This window comes from Physella acuta, unplaced genomic scaffold (genome assembly GCF_028476545.2).
Source record: "Physella acuta isolate Inbredline_101_S28 unplaced genomic scaffold, ASM2847654v3 ptg000402l, whole genome shotgun sequence".
NCBI classification, from domain to species: Eukaryota; Metazoa; Mollusca; class Gastropoda; family Physidae; genus Physella; species Physella acuta.
Genome location: NW_026731921.1, coordinates 386,746 through 407,968, shown reverse-complemented (window position 1 = coordinate 407,968; position 21,223 = coordinate 386,746). Strand labels below are relative to the sequence as shown.

At 36.9% G+C, this 21,223-nt stretch overlaps 2 protein-coding genes across 11 annotated transcripts in view; both read right to left on the bottom strand.

Annotated features, from left to right (window-relative positions):
* The window catches only part of LOC131942355 (multidrug resistance-associated protein 1), a 28,931-nt gene extending 18,712 nt beyond the window's left edge, over positions 1–10,219 (bottom strand). The window contains exons 1-12 of one of the 3 annotated variants that reach the window (XM_059302186.1): positions 9,898–10,219; positions 9,394–9,463; positions 8,237–8,416; positions 7,848–7,961; positions 7,182–7,310; positions 6,702–6,827; positions 6,481–6,548; positions 5,963–6,112; positions 5,039–5,231; positions 2,723–2,775; positions 991–1,174; positions 278–409 (exon numbers count right to left, since the gene is read on the bottom strand). In XM_059302186.1, coding sequence (XP_059158169.1) covers positions 278–409; positions 991–1,174; positions 2,723–2,775; positions 5,039–5,231; positions 5,963–6,112; positions 6,481–6,548; positions 6,702–6,827; positions 7,182–7,310; positions 7,848–7,961; positions 8,237–8,416; positions 9,394–9,438 — 1,374 coding nt within the window. In that variant the 5' untranslated portion in view covers positions 9,439–9,463; positions 9,898–10,219. The other 2 variants (XM_059302187.1, XM_059302188.1) reach the window with 2 other exon arrangements.
* A 2,295-nt stretch (positions 10,220–12,514) lies between these two features.
* On the bottom strand, positions 12,515–21,175 carry LOC131942336 (mitochondrial ribosome-associated GTPase 2). 8 transcript variants are annotated; one of them, XM_059302148.1, is made up of 8 exons: positions 20,971–21,166; positions 18,914–18,984; positions 16,882–17,061; positions 16,565–16,712; positions 15,934–16,049; positions 14,754–14,972; positions 13,806–13,944; positions 12,515–12,940 (listed from the first exon to the last, which is right to left on the bottom strand). In XM_059302148.1, exons 1-8 carry the CDS (start codon positions 20,990–20,992, stop codon positions 12,540–12,542), a joined length of 1,296 nt encoding a protein of 431 aa, XP_059158131.1. In that variant the 5' UTR covers positions 20,993–21,166; the 3' UTR covers positions 12,515–12,539. The 8 variants fall into 8 exon arrangements, with proteins under 8 accessions (XP_059158131.1, XP_059158134.1, XP_059158137.1 ...); XM_059302151.1 differs by having other exon boundaries at positions 21,001–21,165; XM_059302154.1 differs by having other exon boundaries at positions 21,036–21,164.
* Positions 21,176–21,223: the final 48 nt, after the last annotated feature.

Here is a 21,223-nt window from a genome sequence, read left to right as displayed (position 1 = left end):
ATGACCCACTTGTGACCCACCTGGTCAATGACCCACCTGGTCAATGACCCACCTGATGAATGACCCACCTAATGAATGACCCACTTGTGACCCACCTGATCAACGACCCACTTGGTCAATGACCCACCAGGTGAATGACCCACCTGATGAATGACCCACCTGTGACCCACCTGGTGAATGACCCACCTGGTCAATGACCCACCTGATCAATGACCCACCTGATCAATGACCCACCTGGTGAATGACCCACCCCTGACCCACCTGATGAATGACCCACCTGGAATGGAGCTGAGAAGAAGATGTAGCAGTAGTTCATGACGTTCTCCAGTCTCTGGCAGTCCACAGACATCAGGTTAACGATCTCACCCAGCGTTGATTCTTTCTTGGCATCGTTGCTGATGGTGAGAGCCTGGAGTAGATACACAGCATCACCATGAGATCAGACAGAACCACAATATTACCATGAGATCACACACAACCACCACATCATCACAGCAACACACACAAATCAGCATGAGAACAAGGAAATTTGTTTAAAGAAAATGAACTCCAGGTTGTAAGAACGAACATGCAAAATTAAATAAATTTAATAAATGGATAAACAGAAGGTTATGATGAATTATTTAAACAACTTTTGAATTAGTATGTTTATCAGAGTTTTTTTCCAGGCATCTCTTCGAGGGGGGGGGGGGGGCTCCGCCCCTAAAAATGTTGACCGCCCCCCTCCCTGAAAATATCAAGTGCCTCCCTCCCCCCCCCCCCCACCGGAGAAAAAAATCTGGAAGAAACAATGATGTTTATTTAACACATGTAAACAAATTTAGTAAATAAAATGTTCATGAATTGTCAGGCCATGAGAGAAGATATATTTATTGGAATGTTCTAGAGCCTGCAAATAGAATGCTCTAGAACCCACAGGTAGAAAGTTCTAGAGCCTGCAAATAGAATGTTCTAGAACCTGCAGGTAGAATGTTCTAGAACCCGCCCTACCTTCCTGTAGATGGCAGCCGTGATGGAACATTTGATGTGCATGCCGAGCCGTTTGTTGCGGTTGAGGATCTGGTTGGTGCAGATGGAGGTGATGGTGCTGACCACAAAGTAGGATGCCGCCAGCAGATAACCCTTCCAGATGTCGTAGTCGTGTTTCTCCCCCTGGATGTAGGCCAACAGGGCTCTGTAGACAATCGCAGAGACATTTTAAACCGCTGGGTTACGTGTAGGTACACAACAAAATGTTCTGTCACGTTGGGTTATAACAGGGGTCTCCAAACTTTTCAGTCCGAGGGCCGCATTAACTATGAAATATCAGTTCGGGGGCCAGAGTTTCTTTAGGCATCTCTTCGGGGAACGTCTACCCCACGAAATATTATTTATATAGAAATATTTGCAAATTTCATGTGTCCACCCCCCTACCCTCCACCCCACCCCCAGGGAGAAAAAGTCTGGAAGAAACGCTTTCGGGGGTCGATAACACACTCGATGTCTAAGTTTGCTCTCAAATTGTTCTTCACGTATTTCATTCTTGAAAATGTTTGTTCACACAGGTATGTTGTTTTAAAATTTGAAAGGTACTTTGATGCAGAACTTTTAATATTAGGAAAGTCTTCCTTGTGCAAAAACGTATGAAAACCCATCCGCCCTTCTTTGAACGTGTCTCTAATGAAGTCATTTTCTTGCAATTCAATTCAATGACTTCCAGCTGTAGTTCATCTTTGCAACTGGCCACATTTGCTTCAAATGGGCTTTGAAGCAGTCTCACTTCTTCTGCCTTCTAAGCCAAGTCAGAGAACCTACTGAAACTGCAGCTGGAAGTCTTTGGAGATTATATGGAAATGACGTGGGGCATTCATTGGTTTCTTCAGCCGTAAAGAACTTGCACTGCTGAAAGTGCGTCAAGTTGTTGGCCTGTACTTGTTACAAATACATGACAAGTTTGTATCTGAAGGCCTTTAGGTGTGTGTATAGATAAGAAACTAGATTTCCCTCTCTTGCCGTTTTAGGTTCAGAAAATTTAAATGACTAGTTATGTGTGCAGCAGAGGCCAATTTCTATACCCACTCTAATGAACACAAGACGTTGAAGTGGAACAACTGTCCAGCGACTCATCCATTGCAATTGAAAAATGGCGAAGCTTGCTTGCATATTTCGCTATTTGAGTCACGATGTTTTCACCAATGTCTGCAACACGGCGGGCAATGGTATTTGCACCCAAAGCTACATTTTCAAATTGTTTTGAAATTTCTGTGCAAAGTTCCTCAGTCACCTCTAACAATCATTTATTCAGTGGACATAGAGATCGTCGCGGGCCGGATGAAATGAACTCGCGGGCCGTATCCGGCCCGCGGGCCGTAGTTTGGAGACCCCTGGGTTATAAGATATGATAGGATAAATAGGAACAAATCTTTGTTAAACTACATTAAAATTTTAAAGAAAAATATTTAAAATTTAAGTATGTTTTAAACTACATTTAACTGTAAAAGAAGAATATTTAAAATTAAATTTAAATAGAAGATAAAAATCTTTGTTAAACTACATTTAAATTTAAAAGAAAATATTTAAAATTAAGTTAAAATAGAAGAAAATAAATCTTTGTTAAACTACATTTAATTTTAAAAGAAAAATATTTAAAATTCAGTTGAAATAGAAGCAAGTTAAGCTTTATCTGAAGAGAGACAAATAATTATGTTAATTTAAAAAGAAAAAAAATTCAAACAAAACTCACTCAGTAATTTTTGGGGTAATGAAGGCCAGTAAGTCAAAACATGTTCTTGTCAACTAAGGGAGACAAACGTATTTTTACAGCACATTCGGTTAATTATTTGGATTTATTTCTCAGTTTCTTTATATTTTAAAATTTCTTGAATTATGTGTTTTGTATTTCAAATTGCATTTATATTGTAAAAATAAAGACAAGAGTTTTAAAATAAATACTAATTCACGGTTTTAATCTTAGAAACGTGCTTTATGTTCGAAAACAATATTCATAAATATTCAACTAGATATACATTCGTCATTTTCCTTTATTATCACCGATGTATAGTTCTAATGCTTTTTCTCTAATTAAACAAGGCCTGTGTCAGTTTAAACAGTTCGAAAAAAATACAGCTGTACCAGGGGTCGGCAACCAGCGGCTCGCGAGCCGCATGCGGCTCTTTTGGTGTCCAGTTGCGGCTCTTCAGCTCCATGCACAAATATTAATAATAATTTTTTTTTTTCAAAACTTATAAAAATATTAGTCTGCAACACTCGATAATAAACGATATAACAATAGATATAAACAATAAACATTCACTATTATATTATAATATTTAGTTACTCCCTATCTCAATGTAGGCTACTTCTTATTAAATCGACCATCCCGAATTGAAACATTCAACTTCATAGTGGATATCACAAATAAACTAAACCAGCTAAGTGTAAAACTGAAAGGAAAACCCAGCCTATGTCTTGCTTGAAGAAGTGGTTTGTTTCGATAAAAAATTACTTTTTTGTTGAATACATGGTAAGCGGTAAATTACTACATTACGAAAAATCTGAAAAAATATCGTTATGAAACCATTGCTACTATACAATCACTTCAGCATTAATATAAACAAACTGAAGGGTGTTTTCACTGAGAGATTTGAGTTATTCAAAACAAGTGCAAGTACCCTGACTTACATAATAGATCCTCTCAACACAAATTCAAATGAGATTATTTCATATGTATTTAAATTATATATATATATATATATATATATATATATATATATATATAGTATGATATTTGTTTAGGATTATATATATATATATATATATATATATATAGAGAGAGAGAGAGAGAGAGAGAGAGAGAGAGAGATGGTCAATGGTATATTTGCTTAGGATTATATATATATATATACATATATATATATATATATATATATATATATATATATATATATATATATATATATATATATATATATATATATATATATATATATAGTATGATATTTGTTTAGGATTATATATATATATATATATATATATATATATATATATATATATATATATATATATATATATATATATATATATATATATATATATATATATATACATATATATATATATATATATATATATATATATATATATATATATATATATATATATATATATATATATATATAATCCTAAGCAAATATACCATTGACATAAAAATGTTAGTGGGTAATGTTGTAAATTGTAACTTTTGGCTCTTTCGTCTCAAAAGGTTGCCGACCCCTGAGCTGTACTAATGTACAGAACTCTGACATAACCAAACAAAAGATTTTACTAAATTTCCAAGCAAAAATGTATTTGATTCAGTTTCATAAAAAAAATTTGATGGAGGAAAAGTAAAGATGGGCATGTTCAGAATGCAAAAATTTTAAACACCGAGGTTAAAGAAAAACCTGGCAATAACTAGATACAGGCAGTTTACAATTTATTTCTCATGAGACCCATAAGGCAGTCTACCACTATTTCTCATGAGACCCTTAAGGCAGTCTACCATTTATTTCTCATGAGACCCTAAAGGCAGTCTACCACTATTTCTCATGAGACCCTTAAGGCAGTCTACCACTATTTCTCATGAGACCCTAAAGGCAGTCTACCACTATTTCTCATGAGACCCTAAAGCCAGTCTACCACTATTTCTCATGAGACCCTAAAGCCAGTCTACCACTATTTCTCATTAGACCCTTAAGGCAGTCTACCATTTATTTTCTCATGAGACCCATAAGGCAGTCTACCACTAATTCTCATGAGACCCTAAAGGCAGTCTACCACTATTTCTCATGAGACCCTTAAGGCAGTCTACCACTATTTCTCATGAGACCCTAAAGGCAGTCTACCACTAATTCTCATGAGACCCTAAAGGCAGTCTACCACTATTTCTCATGAGACCCTTAAGGCAGTCTACCACTATTTCTCACGAGACCCTAAATTCAGTCTGCCACTATTTCTCATTAGACCCTAAAGGCAGTCTACCATTTATTTCTCATAAGACCCTAAATGTGCCGTGTTGTACCTGTAGACAGATGAGCTCTAGACCGTAGACTTTAAACAAGACGCGAACCAGTGACGGTTTTTTCAGGGGCGAGTCGTCCTTCTTTTCCTTTTCATCGCGGTATTTGTCCAGCAGTTTTGTTTTCTCGTTGGCTTGGAGAATTACAGTTTTTTCTATGGAGGAGTAGCGGGACTTGGGTTCCCCGAACAAAGCTCTGAAACAGTGGGACACGGTGGGTCACAAGAACAGAATAAAACGTAATGCGATGGTTGCAGAATCTAAGGTTCAATACATAAGCTTATATTTTTTACATTAGCGGATCTTTTATTAAAATATTTGTATTATGAGATCGTCAATCAACAACATAACTTTTTAAAAAATGTAACATCGTAAAAAAAAATAAGACAAAACCCCCCACCCCCACCTAATTCCTAAAATAATTTTAAAATAAACAAACATATTCCTAATTTTGTCGTTTGATTTCTATAAGGGGACATAACCGAGAAGTGGTGATTTTGAAGAAACTATTACTTGAGTAGTTTCCCTTCGATCGGAAATTTCTTACTAATGTGGTTCTGAGCATTTTAGCGAATATAGATCACAATTTGATCTGGATCCGTTGGTAAATTTTCCAAAAAACTCGAAAAAAAAAGGTGACACGTGATTGTTTTAAATGCACCCCTTTAACGTCACACTTTCTTACCCCTTACCCCCAACCACGTCATTACAAAAGACCAACCCCCCCCCACCTCCAACACCACCATATTTAAGGAGTGTAACGTCGTTTATAACAGGCCCCCACATGTCACGTGACTGACACGTCAACTGACATGTGACTGACACGTCAACTGACATATGACTGACACGTCAACTGACATGTGACTGACACGTCAACTGACATTTGACTGACACGACAACTGACATGTGCCTGACACGCCAACTTACATATACTGTTTGTTGTACTCGTTACACCTATCCACCTCTTTCCTCCAGGCTTTCTCAAACTTTGGCACCTGGTACTCGCTGATGTCCTCAGGGTGAAGGTCGTTGACGTCAGCCTCGGTCAAGGTCTTCTTGTAGCCTGTCCAGATCAGCCTAGGGCGGACCAAGACGGAAGCTACTTTAGCGTGAGTCAGTTGTACAATGCAGACATTTCTTTAACATGTTTAATTTTACACCAATTCAGTTTAAAAATAATTTTTAAAATAAAACAAGAAAAAAAAATCCCACTAGAATCAACGTGACCTACTTTGAAACTAGAATCAACGTGACCTACTTTAAACTAGAATCAGCGTGACCTACTTTATACTAGAACCGACATGATCTACTTTAAAACTAGAACCAACGTGACCTACTTTAAAACTAGAACCAACGTGACCTACTTTGAAACTAGAATCAACGTGACCTACTTTGAAACTAGAATCAACGTGACCTACTTTAAAACTAGAATCAACGTGACCTACTTGTTTGTCCACCAAAATGAAAACATGCTGGGTAAGGAGGCGGTCAGCTCACGTGATGGTGTGGTGGACTGGGGAGGGTAAATACAAGAAACTTTAGGTCAGTGGTGATACTAACAGCAGCAGTTGACCACACTAACTCACACTACCCCCCCCCCCCTCCCCCCCTCATTTTTACAATATCGGAGCACCCAACAAACGTTTTAAAAAGGAGGAACACAAACCTTGGTAAGATCATAATATCCGGTCCTTAACCGTCTCTCCGCGAAGCAGAAGATGATGAACTGGGCGGCGAGTAGGACAGAGAGACAGCACTGTGTGGCGAACTGGACCTCATTGCTCTCATACACCTGGGGACATTTTACATGGGGACATTACACCTGGGGACATTTTACACGAGGACATTACACCTGGAGACGTTATACACTAGAACATTATTAGGGCATAACACATGAGGACATTATACGTGAGATTATACACGAGGCCAATTCACATGAGGACAAGGGATTACATGTAAGGACATAACATAGGATTCACCTGAAGACATTATACATATATCCCACACACAGGGAAATACGTCATGACGACAGGGGCAATAACGTGTACAACAGACAATGGGAGGCCACTGCAATGTTTATCCCAGTGCTAGCGGCCCCTTAGACTAACCTCCTGCACTATGTTGGTGTAGAACGATTAAGACTAACCTCCTGCACTATGTTGGTGTAGAACGGGACGATGTTGGTGACCGCCATCAGTAGCCAGAAGAAGAACAGCGGCAGTGAGTTGATCCTCCCAAAATGGCGGTCTATTTGGATGATCACGATGGAGAGGAACTGAAATAGTTAGAATTAGTCTCACAGACCTTACACTACAGCCCCCTTGTTGTAAATCTTAACTTCCCCCCACCTCACCCGCCCTACAATTGTGGTTTCAGGACACTATATATATATATATATATATATATATATATATATATATATATATATATATATATATATATATATATATATATATATATATATATAGAATATTGTTATCTCAACCGCATGGTGTTGTAAATCAAATTTAATAAAAAATGTGGCCATTTTGGCCAAATGTACACACGAATGTGGACAGTTTGACCAAATGTACTCACGAATGTGGCCATTTTGGCCAAATGTACTCACGAATGTGGCCATTTTGGCCAAATGTAACTCACAAATGTGGCCAGTACGACCAAATGTACTCACGAATGTGGCCAGTTTGACCAAATGTACTCATGACAGTTTGACCAAATGTACTCACGAATGTGGCCAGTGTGACCAAATGTACTCACGAATGTGGCCAGTTTGACCAAATGTACTCACGAACGTTTGGCCAAATGTACTCACGAATGTGGCCAGTTTGACGCCGTCTGCTACCAGCTGGGCCGTGAAAACATCGTCATCATTAGTGTGATCCACAAGTTGGATGATGGATAAAGTACACAGCAGTAGTGAGATGATCTGGGGAGAGATGGATATTTAGGCTCTACACGTAATCGTCCGAATGGCCAGTTAATAACTTAAACAACTGACCAATGGGGACGAGGCTACTCACAGTTTTTGAAACAACTGACCAATGGGCACGAGGCTACTACAACTGACCAATGGGCACGAGGCTACTACAACTGACCAATGGGCACGAGGCTACTACAACTGACCAATGGGCACGAGGCTACTACAACTGACCAATGGGCACGAGGCTACTACAACTGACCAATGTGCACGAGGCTACTTACAGTTTTGAGGACGTTTAAAAACTGGACAGGAAGTGGGTCAGCCCGGCGTGCCAGCTTCAGGAAGGTCAAGTACAGGGGCACGCTGACCCAGAGGAGTCCGCACGGCGCCCAGACCAGGGCGGTGTTGAGGAAACATGGCGTGAACTGGGGGTAGGAGCCCCCGGTCAGCAGACTCTCGTTCTGGAAGGCAAACAATCGGCATCAGGGTCTGGTAGTTTTAGAGCAGTGTGCAATAGACAAACAATGTGCTGGCATAGGCAGAGTGCTATAAATGTACGGCATGGCACTTCAAAAGATGTATTGACTCGATTATTTGTGGCGACTGTGTTATGCCTAAATATAATGTGTATATAAGTATGTATGTATATATATATATATATATATATATATATATATATATATATATATATATATATATATATATATATATATATATATATATATATATATATAAATTCTGTAGATTCTAGGGTTTTCAATGATGAGGAAAGGAAAGGCGATTCTAAATCATTAGTTCAAGGGAGACAACAGATAGAATGTCAACAGTCTAAGGAGGATAACCATCGTTTATTCCCTCAATTGGTCCACTTTTATTACGTTTGACCGAGTGTGGGCGATGTATTTTGTCACCTACAACTTAAACAGGTTTCACTGTATTGTTAGTTTTGCCAAAGCTTATCTTGTCAGCAGTGTCGATTTGACATAAATTTGTGGTTGTAAAAACAGTCGATTACTTCAGTAGAGCAGTTCAGTCAATGTGAACAGTAGAAAAGCAATTCTAGAAGAAAAAATTCCAATGCCAGTTGTGTTAGTGTTAGAATAACTATTAGGGTTAGTGTCAGTGTTAGTGTCAGTGTCAGTGTTAGTGTCAGTGTTAGGGTCAGTGTCAGTGTTAGTGTTAGGGTCAGTGTCAGTGTTAGGGTCAGTGTTAGGGTCAGTGTCAGTGTTAGGGTCAGTGTCAGTGTTAGGGTTAGTGTCAGTGTCAGTGTTAGGGTCAGTGTCAGTGTTAGGGTTAGTGTCAGTGTCAGTGTTAGGGTCAGTGTCAGTGTTAGGGTTAGTGTCAGTGTCAGTGTTAGGGTCAGTGTTAGTGTTAGTGTCAGTGTCAGTGTTAGTGTCATGTCAGTGTTAGTGTCAGTGTCAGTGCTTCTCTAACTTACCCAGAGTGGAGAACCACCACAGAAATCCAGAAAACTTTCGACCATCGCCTATTGATGTCGTTATGTAACTCTGGGGAGGGACGGGTGTTAACATTGTTATTTGTTAACATTGTTAACATTATTTGTTAACATTGTTAAAGTTATTTGTTAACATTGTTAAAGTTATTTGTTAACATTGTTACATGTTAACACTGTTAATGTTATTTGTTAACGTTGTTATATGTTAACATTGTTAAAGTTATTTGTTAACATTGTTAAAGTTATATGTTAACATTGTTAAAGTTACATGTTAACATTGTTAAAGTTACATGTTAACATTGTTAAAGTTATATGTTACCATTGTTAAAGTTATTTGTTAACATTGTTAAAGTTATTTTTAACATTGTTAAAATATATGTTAACATTGTTAAACTAGACTAAAGTTTTATGCTAACATTATTAAAGTTATACGTAAACATTGTTAAAGTTATATGTTAACATTGTTAACATACGATATTTACTTACAAAAAAATCTATCCGTGTAGTGTTTTCTATTCACCAAATTTTGCAACGAATCTGTTAGACTGGGCCTCCGACATCCGTTAATAAAACAATGAAAAACACTGCTCCCTGGAAATTTCGTGAAGTTATTTATTTAAAAAAAAATATAATTTTAGTCTTTTCTTTTGTTTCATGAATTTATTTAATGACACCGGTAATAATGAAATAATTCTCAACCGCAGTAAATCCCCTTGTTCTTGTTTTAACCAAACTGTACTTTAAAGTTTGGTCTCAGTGAAGTTACATAACGGTGTCTACTGTTGTGTTCACCGGACCAGGTGGATCTTTGCTTGAACTTATCACATGACCTATTGACGGTTTTATACGACACTTGGTGCACTTTGTAGACCAGAGGTGGCTGTGACGTAGCGGAACAAAAGTGGGTCACGTATGGCTACTTAACATATTTTATAATTATATAATTAGAAGATTGTAACGTTAAGATGAAAAATAGGTACAATTATATCGTACTCTGTGGCTTGTTCACCAAATACACACACGCGAAACACTACCAGGGCTTGGAAACTATTTTTTTTAAAATACTCTCTTTATGGATAACTAAAAATTAATTAACATTAAATATTTTTCAAATATTTCTTTTATTTCATTTTGAAATAAGAAAAAATGCCGGAGAATGCAAAGGCGTCACTGCTATACTTTTAAAATTCTGTTCTTGTAGAACACAGTTGGTGACGGCATGTTCGCGTATTTTACAAAGCCAATCAAAATCTTTGAAAATTCGGCATGTGGAAATAGGTCTGTCATTATTTTATGCTTTGTATTATCCTCAACTGTAAAATGAATGGGTCATACAATGATTGATTCTGAAATAAAGTTCTGCTATTGTTTCGTTTTTTAGTCCTCGTATACTAAGTTTTTGATTAGCTAAAAATAGCTTGTCATTAAAAAACAAACTGCAAGTGGCACCAGAGGACCACATTGAAAAAAATCTCAGCTATAGGTGCCCAAAGATGCCCTCAAACTTCTACGTCAAGTCGAATCTTTTGATCAGCGGAGCCCCCCCCCCCCCCCCCCCAAAAAAAAAGAGACGCCTGGAAGAAACTCTGCATGACGTGAGTTCCAGCATGTTGTCCACCCCACTCACCAACCCTAACCACGCCCCTGTAGCCAGACCAAGATGCCCCTCGTGACGTAGGCACAAAGTTCCAGCGTCAACACACGAGCGGCAGATAACGTTTAAGTGTCCCCTCAGATGGTTGGAATGGTGGCAGTACATTCCGCTATCTCTGTTTGTCTACAGTTGGAATGTTGTAGTTTTATGGTCAACTGGGGGAATGTTGTAGTTTTATGGTCAACTGATGGAATGTTGTAGTTTTATGGTAAACTGACGGAATGTTGTAGTTTTATGGTCAACTGGTGGGATGTTGTAGTTTTATGGTCAACTGGTGGGATGTCGTAGTTTTATGGTCAACTGGTGGGATGTTGTAGTTTTATGTTCAACTGGTGGAATGTTGTAGTTTTATGGTCAACTGGTGGGATGTTGTAGTTTTATGGTCAACTGGTGGGATGTTGTAGTTTTATGGTCAACTGGTAGGATGTTGCAATTATCAAATTTTATTAAGATAAACATGTGGAATGGTTAAAATATCAAGTCTTTGGGGCATCAACTATTGAAATAGTTCAAATATCATGTTTGAATTTTAACTTGATAAATGTTATATCAAGTTATTAGAGCATCATCAAATTTTAAGACTGTGTTGTCATTGAAAATATATTTTCTTAGAACATCATAGCCTTGTGATGTAAATAATGTTTTTGAAGGGGAAATAGTTTGGCAAAAAAGAGCAAAATATATAGAGAAAAATGACAATTTCACTTAATTGATTAATTCGAGTGTTAAATAGTCTTTTAAGGGGTGCAAAATCGAAGGTGCAAATCGAAAATTGAAAGTTTGTTCCCGGGAAGGGTCGTTACGCCTCTGGAGGGGGGGGGTGACACCATTAAGTGCCGTGCCTGTTGACACTCGACCCCGCTACGCCACTGTGTTTGGCCGTAGTCATTTCAACAGTTGAGCCATTGCCCATCTAACGACTGGTGGTGCATAGTGAAAGTTTACAACTCATTAATTTCTTAATTAAATTAAATATTATTGCACTCAAATCATAATGGAAATATTTGTTGGTTTTTAATTTAAATAAATCTTGAAATAATAAGTTCATGAATACATTTTAAAACCTGCATTAGAGTGAATGTTGAATATCACAAACTTTTGTACAAAGTTAGAGTTAGTGGCCAAAGCAGAGGTGACTTTTAGAATCTGTATTAAAATTAAGATAATGTCATGCTCCAAATGCAAACAGTTCTAACTACACTGTAAAATAACTACACTTGGATCACTTGTGACTCCTCAAAGATAACACCATTTAATTGCAGTTAGAGTGCTCTCTCCTGTGTTGCTATGTCAACAACTCCAGCATTACTTATCAGTTCCTAGACAAGTAAACATTAATTTACTGTCATTATTATAATGTATTTAAAACAACAGTTTATATTCTTATGGCACAGGCTCTTAAAGACACTAGATAACATTACCATAGCCTACACATAACAAGCGAACATATCAGTGTAACACATTTATTGTCAACTCAAATCAACTCCTTATGATGTGTGTCGTACATTATCCGCAAGTAGTGTAGGAGCTCTTCTGTTCCAATCAAATGTTTAGCCGACACCCCCAACACTTTCATGGGTTCAGACGTGGCCCCCTGCGTCGTAGACTCCGCCAGGTGTGTCTTGACCTGCTCCAGCTTGTGTGAGGCGCCGGGCAGGTCGATCTTGTTGCCGATGAGCAGGTTGGGTCTGTCAGCCAGGCCAGGCTGGTACTGGTTCAGCTCAAACTTCAGGTGCTCCAACTGCTGCCACGGCTGCTCCACTGAGAGGTCAAGGACATAGATGAGACCCAGGCAGCGCTCGATGTGCTTGAGGAAACTGATGCCCAGCCCCTTGTTCTGGTGGGCCCCTGGGATCAGCCCAGGGATGTCAGCAACTGGAGAGGTAAAAAAACTTTTACTTCATAGCTTCACAATTGGTTTGGACAAAAATAAAAAACTATAGTCCTTAAAGCCTAAAACAAGGGACATAACTTGTTTAAAAAAAAAGACTGGTGCATTCAAGATATTTCACTTAAACATGAACTTAAAACACACCCAAAAAATTCCCCAAAAAAAAAAAAAACAAGCATGAAAACCCACATTTTACATCGTTTTTGTTTCTACTAACAAGATCAATAAACACGTTAAGACTAAAACGACCAAGGGCAGATAAGTGTAGCTCATCTATTTCTCTCCCTCTCTCTCTTTTGTCTGAGCATTAGCAACTCAAAACTAAGTCACAATATCACTAGAGCTGCCAATTTTAGCTGTGTTTGATTCTTACACCATTTGTCCATATAATTAGTTTTGTAACGTGTAAACACTGCTTGTGAAATCACAGACAAGTGAACATTGTTTTAACACTGCAGAATGCCTATCAAAGGCAGTGGCTACCAACTACAGATAACTTACATATTAAGCAAAATCTATTTTAAATGCTATTCTAAATGATAATTTTAGTTTAAAAAAGGACATATTTCTTTTTATTAAAAAAAAAAAGTCAATTATTTTCCCAACTAAAGTGTATTTTTTTTTGCTAAGTTTGTTCTTGCACACATGTAGCCTACATTTTCTTTCTTCAATTAATTAATGATAACTTAAGATTAATAATAATATGTGGAGAATTCAATTACAGTTAATTTATATGTATGGCATGTGTAGTTTTTAACTGAATGGGGGAAAAGTAATGAGTCAATTTGCAGCATGGGTTGTAAAAATGTGAAAATAATTTAGGGCAGAAAGAGTGTAAAGTGCCTGTACCTGCAATTTGTTCGTAGTCATCATACAACACCATGCCCACATGGGGGTTGAGGGTGGTGAAGGGGAAGGCGGAGACCTCAGGTTGGGCTCTGGATATGGCGCGCAGTAGGGTGGACTTGCCAGCATTAGGGAACCCAATCTGAAACAAACATGGTGCGGAATACTGAGCTAGGTGACATGGTTGTAGTGTAGTTTATTGTGTTCTATATTAGGTAGACATTGTGATATAATTAGGAATGTTGACATAGGTAAGTGATTGGACATCTAGTAGAGCACTCTGTCCAGTCAGGTGGGCAAGCTGTGTCATGAGGAAGTATTCAACCCATTCAAGTATTCAATCCATTCAAGAATTCAACCCATTCAAGTATTCAAACCATTCAAGTATTCAACCCATTCAAGTATTCAACCCATTCAAGTATTCAACCCATTCCACCCCATATTTTCCACCCCATAATTTAAACATTGTCATGACAAATAAATTAACGTAGCCCGTATATACTCAAGTGTTGTAGCTCCAGTCTTTTTTAAAAACTAACTTATTCATTATATATCAAAATAAAATTTTTAATTTTCAATCAAATCAAATTAACAAACTTAAACTTGGAGGTTAAATTAAACTGATGTAATAAAAGGTTTGTGTTTGGGTTGTAGCATGCTATTGGAAAAAGTAATGGAAATGTATCGGAGATTAGCAATGTCATGGTCAAGTTCAGTTTCAATCTAATGTAAATTGAAATGTTTTAGTGATCATCTTCAAAGAGACCTAATTCAAGGCTAAAGAAAACTCTTGTTACATAGATGTGATTTAAGAAAGATAATCCTGAAATTATAGCAAAACCCATGTTTATCTTGCTTATGTCCCTTACTCTAATGTTAATGTGTGTTAATTAATAAGATAGAAAAATCCAAAAATAAATTTAAAAATCAATTAGTATGAACTTGACTGACCAGTCCTGCGTGTGCCATGGTCTTTAACTCGACCACCAGCTTCCTCTCCTGTCCTGTAGCCCCTATCTCTGCGATGGTTGGTGCTCTGTTCTCATTGCTCAGGAAAAAGTAGTTTCCCTTTCCACCAGCCCCACCCCTGGCAGCTATGTATATGTCACCTTCTTTATCAAGGGAGATAACCTCGCCATCTTCAGACTTTATTATAGTCCCAACAGGCACCTAAGGGAATATATCAAAATACATTAATATTACTTATCATTAAAATTTTAAAATGTGACTAAAATAAACTAGTCAGTAACAACGTCTTTAAGAGCTTTAATTTAACTTGCATAATGTTGTCTAAATTGTATCAAGCAATCAATTTTTCGTAAGCTTTCAACACTTATTTGTTTCAACATTTGAACATGTCTAGCCTCAATGCCAATGAATTTTTGTATCAAATGTAAAATAATTAGAAATATAATCAAGGTGACTACATAACATCATTAAACAAGGGGAATATAGCGATAGATGACACAGCATGCAAGCAGGGAGTTGTAATGGCAGAAATATTTTGAAAATTTTAGGTGATGAGTGGTTTTAAAGGAGAGATTATTGAGTGGTTTTAAAGGAGAGATTATTGAGTGGTTTTAAAGGAGAGATTATTGAGTGGTTTTAAAGCAGAGATTATTGAGTGGTTTTAAAGCAGAGATTATTGGTACATTGAGTGACTGTTCTATGGGAATATTTTAAATATTTTTTTGTTTGATTTTGAGTACATTTAAAAACTTATGGTTAAGAGAGTTTAAAAAAAAATATATTTAATCTTCTGCAAGTTGTACAAATACAAACCTAAACAGCTAAAACAGACCATGGATGTTGAGTGTACCTCTATATAACGATGTTGAGTGTACCTCAATATAACGATGTTGAGTGTACCTCTATATAACGATGTTGAGTGTACCTCTATATAACAACACTGATGTTGAATGTACCTCTGCATAGTGATGTGGAGTGTACCTCTATATAACAATGTTGAGTGTACCTCTATATAACGATGTTGAGTGTACCTCTATATAACGATGTTGAGTGTACCTCTATATAACGATGTTGAGTGTACCTCTATATAACAATGTTGAGTGTACCTCTACATAACGATGTTGAGTGTACCTGTATATAACAACACGGATGTTGAATGTACCTCTATATAACGATGTTCCGCATTCTTCCCATCTCGCTGTTTTGTTCCCCCCCTCACTCCATTTGGTGCCGCCTCTAGTGGCTTCAGGTGAGACAAGGATTTCACTTTCTGACTCACTGAAATAAAGGTGAGACAAGGATTTCACTGACTCACTGAAATAAAGGTGAGACAAGGATTTCACTGACTCACTGAAATAAAGGTGAGTCAAGGATTTCACTTTCTGACTCACTGAAATAAAGGTGAGACAAGGATTTCACTTTCTGGCTCACTGAAATAAAGGTGAGACAAGGATTTCACTTTCTGACTCACTGAAATAAAGGTGAGACAAGGATTTCACTGACTCACTGAAATAAAGGTGAGACAAGGATTTCACTTTCTGGCTCACTGAAATAAAGGTGAGACAAGGATTTCAATTTCTGACTCACTGAAATAAAGGTGAGACAAGGATTTCAATTTCTGACTCACTGAAATAAAGGTGAGACAAGGATTTCAATTTCTGACTCACTGAAATAAAAGTGAGATGGATTTTTCTGTGTGTAGAATAGAATTGTCTGGTATAGAATGATTAAACAAGATGTGTGTAGACTGGAATGGTCTGGAATGTTCTGACAGTGCTCTCCTCCAGGTTTACCTTTAAAAATGAGGTGACCTCCGTTGCCACCATTGCCCCCATCAGGCCCCGCCCACTCGCGCCTGGGGAGGGACAGAAAAGACAACATCCCGTTTCCTCCTTTACCACCAGAAACTGTTACCTCCATGTAATCCACAAAATGGCGTTGCTAGAAGATTAGAAATAAATTTCAGACATAACAGTCAAAACAATTACAAAATGTAACTAAGTCAAAGTTCAAGTAACATTTTAAATTCTAGACAAAATTGTAATAATATAGTACTACAAAATGTAGCAGCAAAAGCAGCGTGACTGTAGAAGTAAGAAATTAAACCAACTTTTCTGTAAGTTTCTCCTTTTGCCTTTTTTGGCTTAACATACTGGGCAACAGTGGAGAGGCACCTAGAACAAATTGGTGTTGAGTTTTTGTTTGGCGTGCTGTTCTTTATCAACTGATGGACCATCCACCTGATCAGCGTCTTTTGAACACAGTAGCTACTCATCTCAAGTTCATGTAACTGTGAAAAAGGTGTGAAATAAAAGATAATTAAGTCCATATAATTAAGTAAAATCTCTTGAATGCACCAGTCTTTTTTTTTTACTGGGACAAGGGCCAGGGGAGACAAGAAATGATTGACAATATTGTTAAATAAAACAAGGGTAAAAAAACTTTATAGCAACAAGCTTTTAAATGCAATGAAAATAAGAAAAATAAAACTAATCTACTTTTTATGAAAGAAAGTAGATTAGTTTTATTTTTCTTATTTTCATTGCATTTAAAAGCTTGTCGCTATAAAGGTTTTATATACTTGTTTTATTTTCTACTTTTTAGTGATTCCTAATTTTTATGACGTCCACACAAAACAAAATATTTGGTTTAAAACACCATCAGTAGCTGGCGATATTTAAAATAGGATTGTCTGCCCCGTGAAAGCAGTCATCCGAGACCATATTTTACAGAGGACAGCAAGTTCTAAAAGTTGCTAACTCCCCTTAGTTTCAAATTGTTTAAAAACTTTATTATCTCCCCCTAATAGCCTTCACTAGATCAAATGGCTGTACAATTGTAAACATTCGACGTAAATTACAGGTCACCAGACTGTTCTGGTGATCCCGTCTAGCTAGTTTATGTAAATTATCTCCCCTTCTGTTATTGAATATAGGAATCAAGTTATTTAATTTTGTTATCTCCCCTTTAGTTTCAAAACCATTTAATTAATCTATATATATAATTCTCTTCTTCGAGCCGTTAGAAAACAAGCTGCAAACGCTCTCCCTACCTCCCCACCCCTACATGGTTTTAGTGAGCTGTGTTCACTCTAAATGTTTACAAGCAGAGCCAACGATTTTAAACGTAGGGGGGGGGGGGGGGGGGGGGAGGAGGGGGGGGGAGGGAAGGAAGGGGGGGGGGTGTTATGGTCCTTAACGAGCTACTTATAGTGTTTAAAAGAAATATTTTCAGTGTCAGCGTTGGTACTGTCGAATTCACAAATTATGAATTATTGAAAATTAGAAACAACTAAATAGCGGCGTATGTTATGCCGCGGGCCGGCTCGTTTAATTAATTTTTAATGACTAATTAAACATCTAATTAAATTAAAAAATAGATAGACTTGTTTTGTCATCGCAGTGGAATGTATCTGGAAAGTTTGAAAGTAATTTTGTGGAAATTGAGTTACAAGATTAGACACAAATAAACTACAAACAATCATTGCAACCTAAATAAAAGCTTGTAAAGATATATACAAATAAAAATATATTACTACAAGTTTAATGTAGAAATATTTATTATTTTGCAGGGAATAATGTTTTAAGTTTGCTGCCTAGCTTATATAGACCAAAAGAAAGATAAAAAGAAACATATCTTTGAGAAGAGAACACAACCATGGTAAATAATGTCCTGCTATGTAAGCATATACATGTAAAAAAAAAGTCTCCACTTCATGTAAGACATTTCAAAAACTGGTATGTCAAATCTTGTATACGAGCCGGCCCGCGGCATAACATACGCCGCTATTTAGTTGTTTCTAATTTTCAATAATTCATAATTTGTGAATTCGACAGTACCAACGCTGACACTGAAAATATTTCTTTAAAACACTATAAGTAGCTCGTTAAGGACCATAACCCCCCCCCCCCCCACGTTTAAAATCGTTGGCTCTGCTTGTAAACATTTAGAGTGAACACAGCTCACTAAAACCATGTAGGGGTGGGGAGGTAGGGAGAGCGTTTGCAGCTTGTTTTCTAACGGCTCGAAGAAGAGAATTATATATATAGATGTGTACAGTGCTGGTATGTCCACTGTCTTCTATATAGGTTGATTGATTCTAGTCAGATGCCCCCCTCCACCACACACTATATGTTACTCACTATGGACAGCTGATGATGAGCACTAAAGAAATCTGTAGGTCTAGGTCTGGATTGAAGAAGTTGCTCAAAACCTAATGGACCAAAGATATGTATTAATATCCAGTGGACTCAAGATATGGTTAAATAATTTAATATCAGTCACTTTAGGGATAGGGAGATGGTAGGAATTGGGTGGGTTAGAAATACTTTGTATTGACAATTAGCAAGTATAAATCTAGGGTTGTTGTTAGTAGTTTACTGTCAGCTACCACCAAGATTCCTAGATCTCTAATGACACATCAGACAATTTAAAAAAAAAATGATTCCTTTCCAGTGGTATCAATGACAATTATGACAATAGTCCAAAGTGACTATAATAAACTATAGGCCTAGTATTTATTTTAGAATCTAGATAATATTTAATTTAGCCTAGGCCTATCTATATAATGATAGCCTATGGCCTATAGTCTATATATAGTCAATAGTATAGATTATAGTTATGGATAGATGTATTCTAGATGTATTCTAGATCTATTTTTACTTTATAGATCTATCATCTAGTGATTCTAGTATTTGATTAAATTCCTACATAGTACATACTACTACATATTAACATAGGCCTAAATAATTAATATTGTTATTTATCTAAATATATAATTCTCTTCTTGGAGACCATAGAAAACACCAAGCTGTAAGCACGCCTAGCAGCCCCCTATCTTCCTCTCTAGGACTATCCTTACCACCCCCACATGGTCTGGTGAGCTGTGGTTCACACTAAATGTTTACAATTGTAGAGCCGGGTTTAGTGATGGTTATTAGGGGCAGATAATTTATTTTTTAACAATTTTAAAGGATTTTAAACTTAGGGGAGGTAACTAAGAGGAGGCTGCTTTCACGGGGGGGGGGGGGGGGGTAGGGTTTTATAGCAAATATTCTCAGTGGCAGAATTGGTACTATCAAATTCACAAGTTAAAATTGAACTTATAAATTACAGAAAAGTAGAAAATAAAACAACTAAATAGCTGCATATGATACCGCGGGTCGGCCGGTATTAAATATGTTAAGTAGGTAGGCCTAAATATAAATAAGTTATTAATAAATAACTTTTTTGTTGAACTCTTTAGGACAATTAGGCCTAGATTAATTACTAAGTAATTAGTTAGGCCTACTAACTAGTTGTATTTAGTAGATCTAGTAGAGCAGGGGTTCCCAACATTTTTTTACTCTAGAGCACATTCTAAAATATCGGTAGGGTGGCGGGCACCACCTATTTTAAATCGACAAACTTCCAGCGACCCTTCCCGTCACCCCGGGACAAACCTTTTGCACCCCCCCCCCCTCAAACTTTAAAACTTTTGATTTCCATCCCCTTCAATAATGTTTATGAAAAACATTCTGTCTCTGTCGGATAGTGAGAGGCGGGCACATACGAATCGTTCGGCGGGCGCCATGATGGCGCCCGCGGGCACAGGGTTGGGAACCCCTGTAGTAGAGAATCTAGAAGAATAATCTAGAATCTAGACTAGACACTAGATACTAGATATAAATAAGTACTAAAAGTAGATATAGGCCTAGGCCTACTCAAATAAATTATTAAATTAAAATTAAGTTAGGATCTAGATCTATCTAATTCTAATATCTATCTAGTCTAGATCTAAATCTAGATTCTAGTACCAGATCTTCTAGAATCTAGATATCTAGTACTTTTTAGTAGTTAGTTAGTTAGATCTAGATTCTAGATCTAGAAGTAGAGATCTAGAGAATACTAGATATTCTATCTTGAATAGGCCCTAATTATTAATTAATTACTATAATTAGGCCTATAGGCCTAATTATTAATCTAGATCTAGATCTAGATCTATTATCTACGACTAGATTCTAGAAAATCTAGAATCTAGATTTCTAGATCTAGATCTAGTCTAGATCTACTCTAGAATCTAATCTAGATCGAGATTCTAGATCTAGATCTAGATTCAAGATTGAGATTCTAGCTAGATCTAGAGATCTAGATCTAGTCTAGATCTAGATCTAGATCAGTTTGATTCAATCATTTCAATGATTATCATATGTCTGTGTACGTGATAAAACACACTGAAACATGGTCTCACTGAGGTTATTGAACTTGACCTAAAGTAAACTTTACATGTAATGATAGCACATGAACATAGGCTGCTAATTTTGCTTCACTGTACTACACTACACATTTTCAATGGGACAGCACAGCACACTCAAAGAATATGTGTTGATGTGTTGTGAGCCTGTTGACTTATACAACTTATACAATTATTTTTTATAAAACCGCTGTTAGATATAGATATAATATTTTTGTTC

Excerpts from the sequence above, each read along its gene's own strand:
- LOC131942336 (XM_059302148.1), bottom strand. The coding sequence starts at position 20,992 with ATGTTTCAGTGTGTTTTATCAC. Across the intron at positions 16,713-16,881 it reads AAGGAGAAACTTACAGAAAA|CAACGCCATTTTGTGGATTA; the intron begins GTTGGTTTAATT and ends CTAATCTTCTAG. Across the intron at positions 12,941-13,805 it reads TGACTACGAACAAATTGCAG|TTGCTGACATCCCTGGGCTG; the intron begins GTACAGGCACTT and ends TTACCTCTCCAG.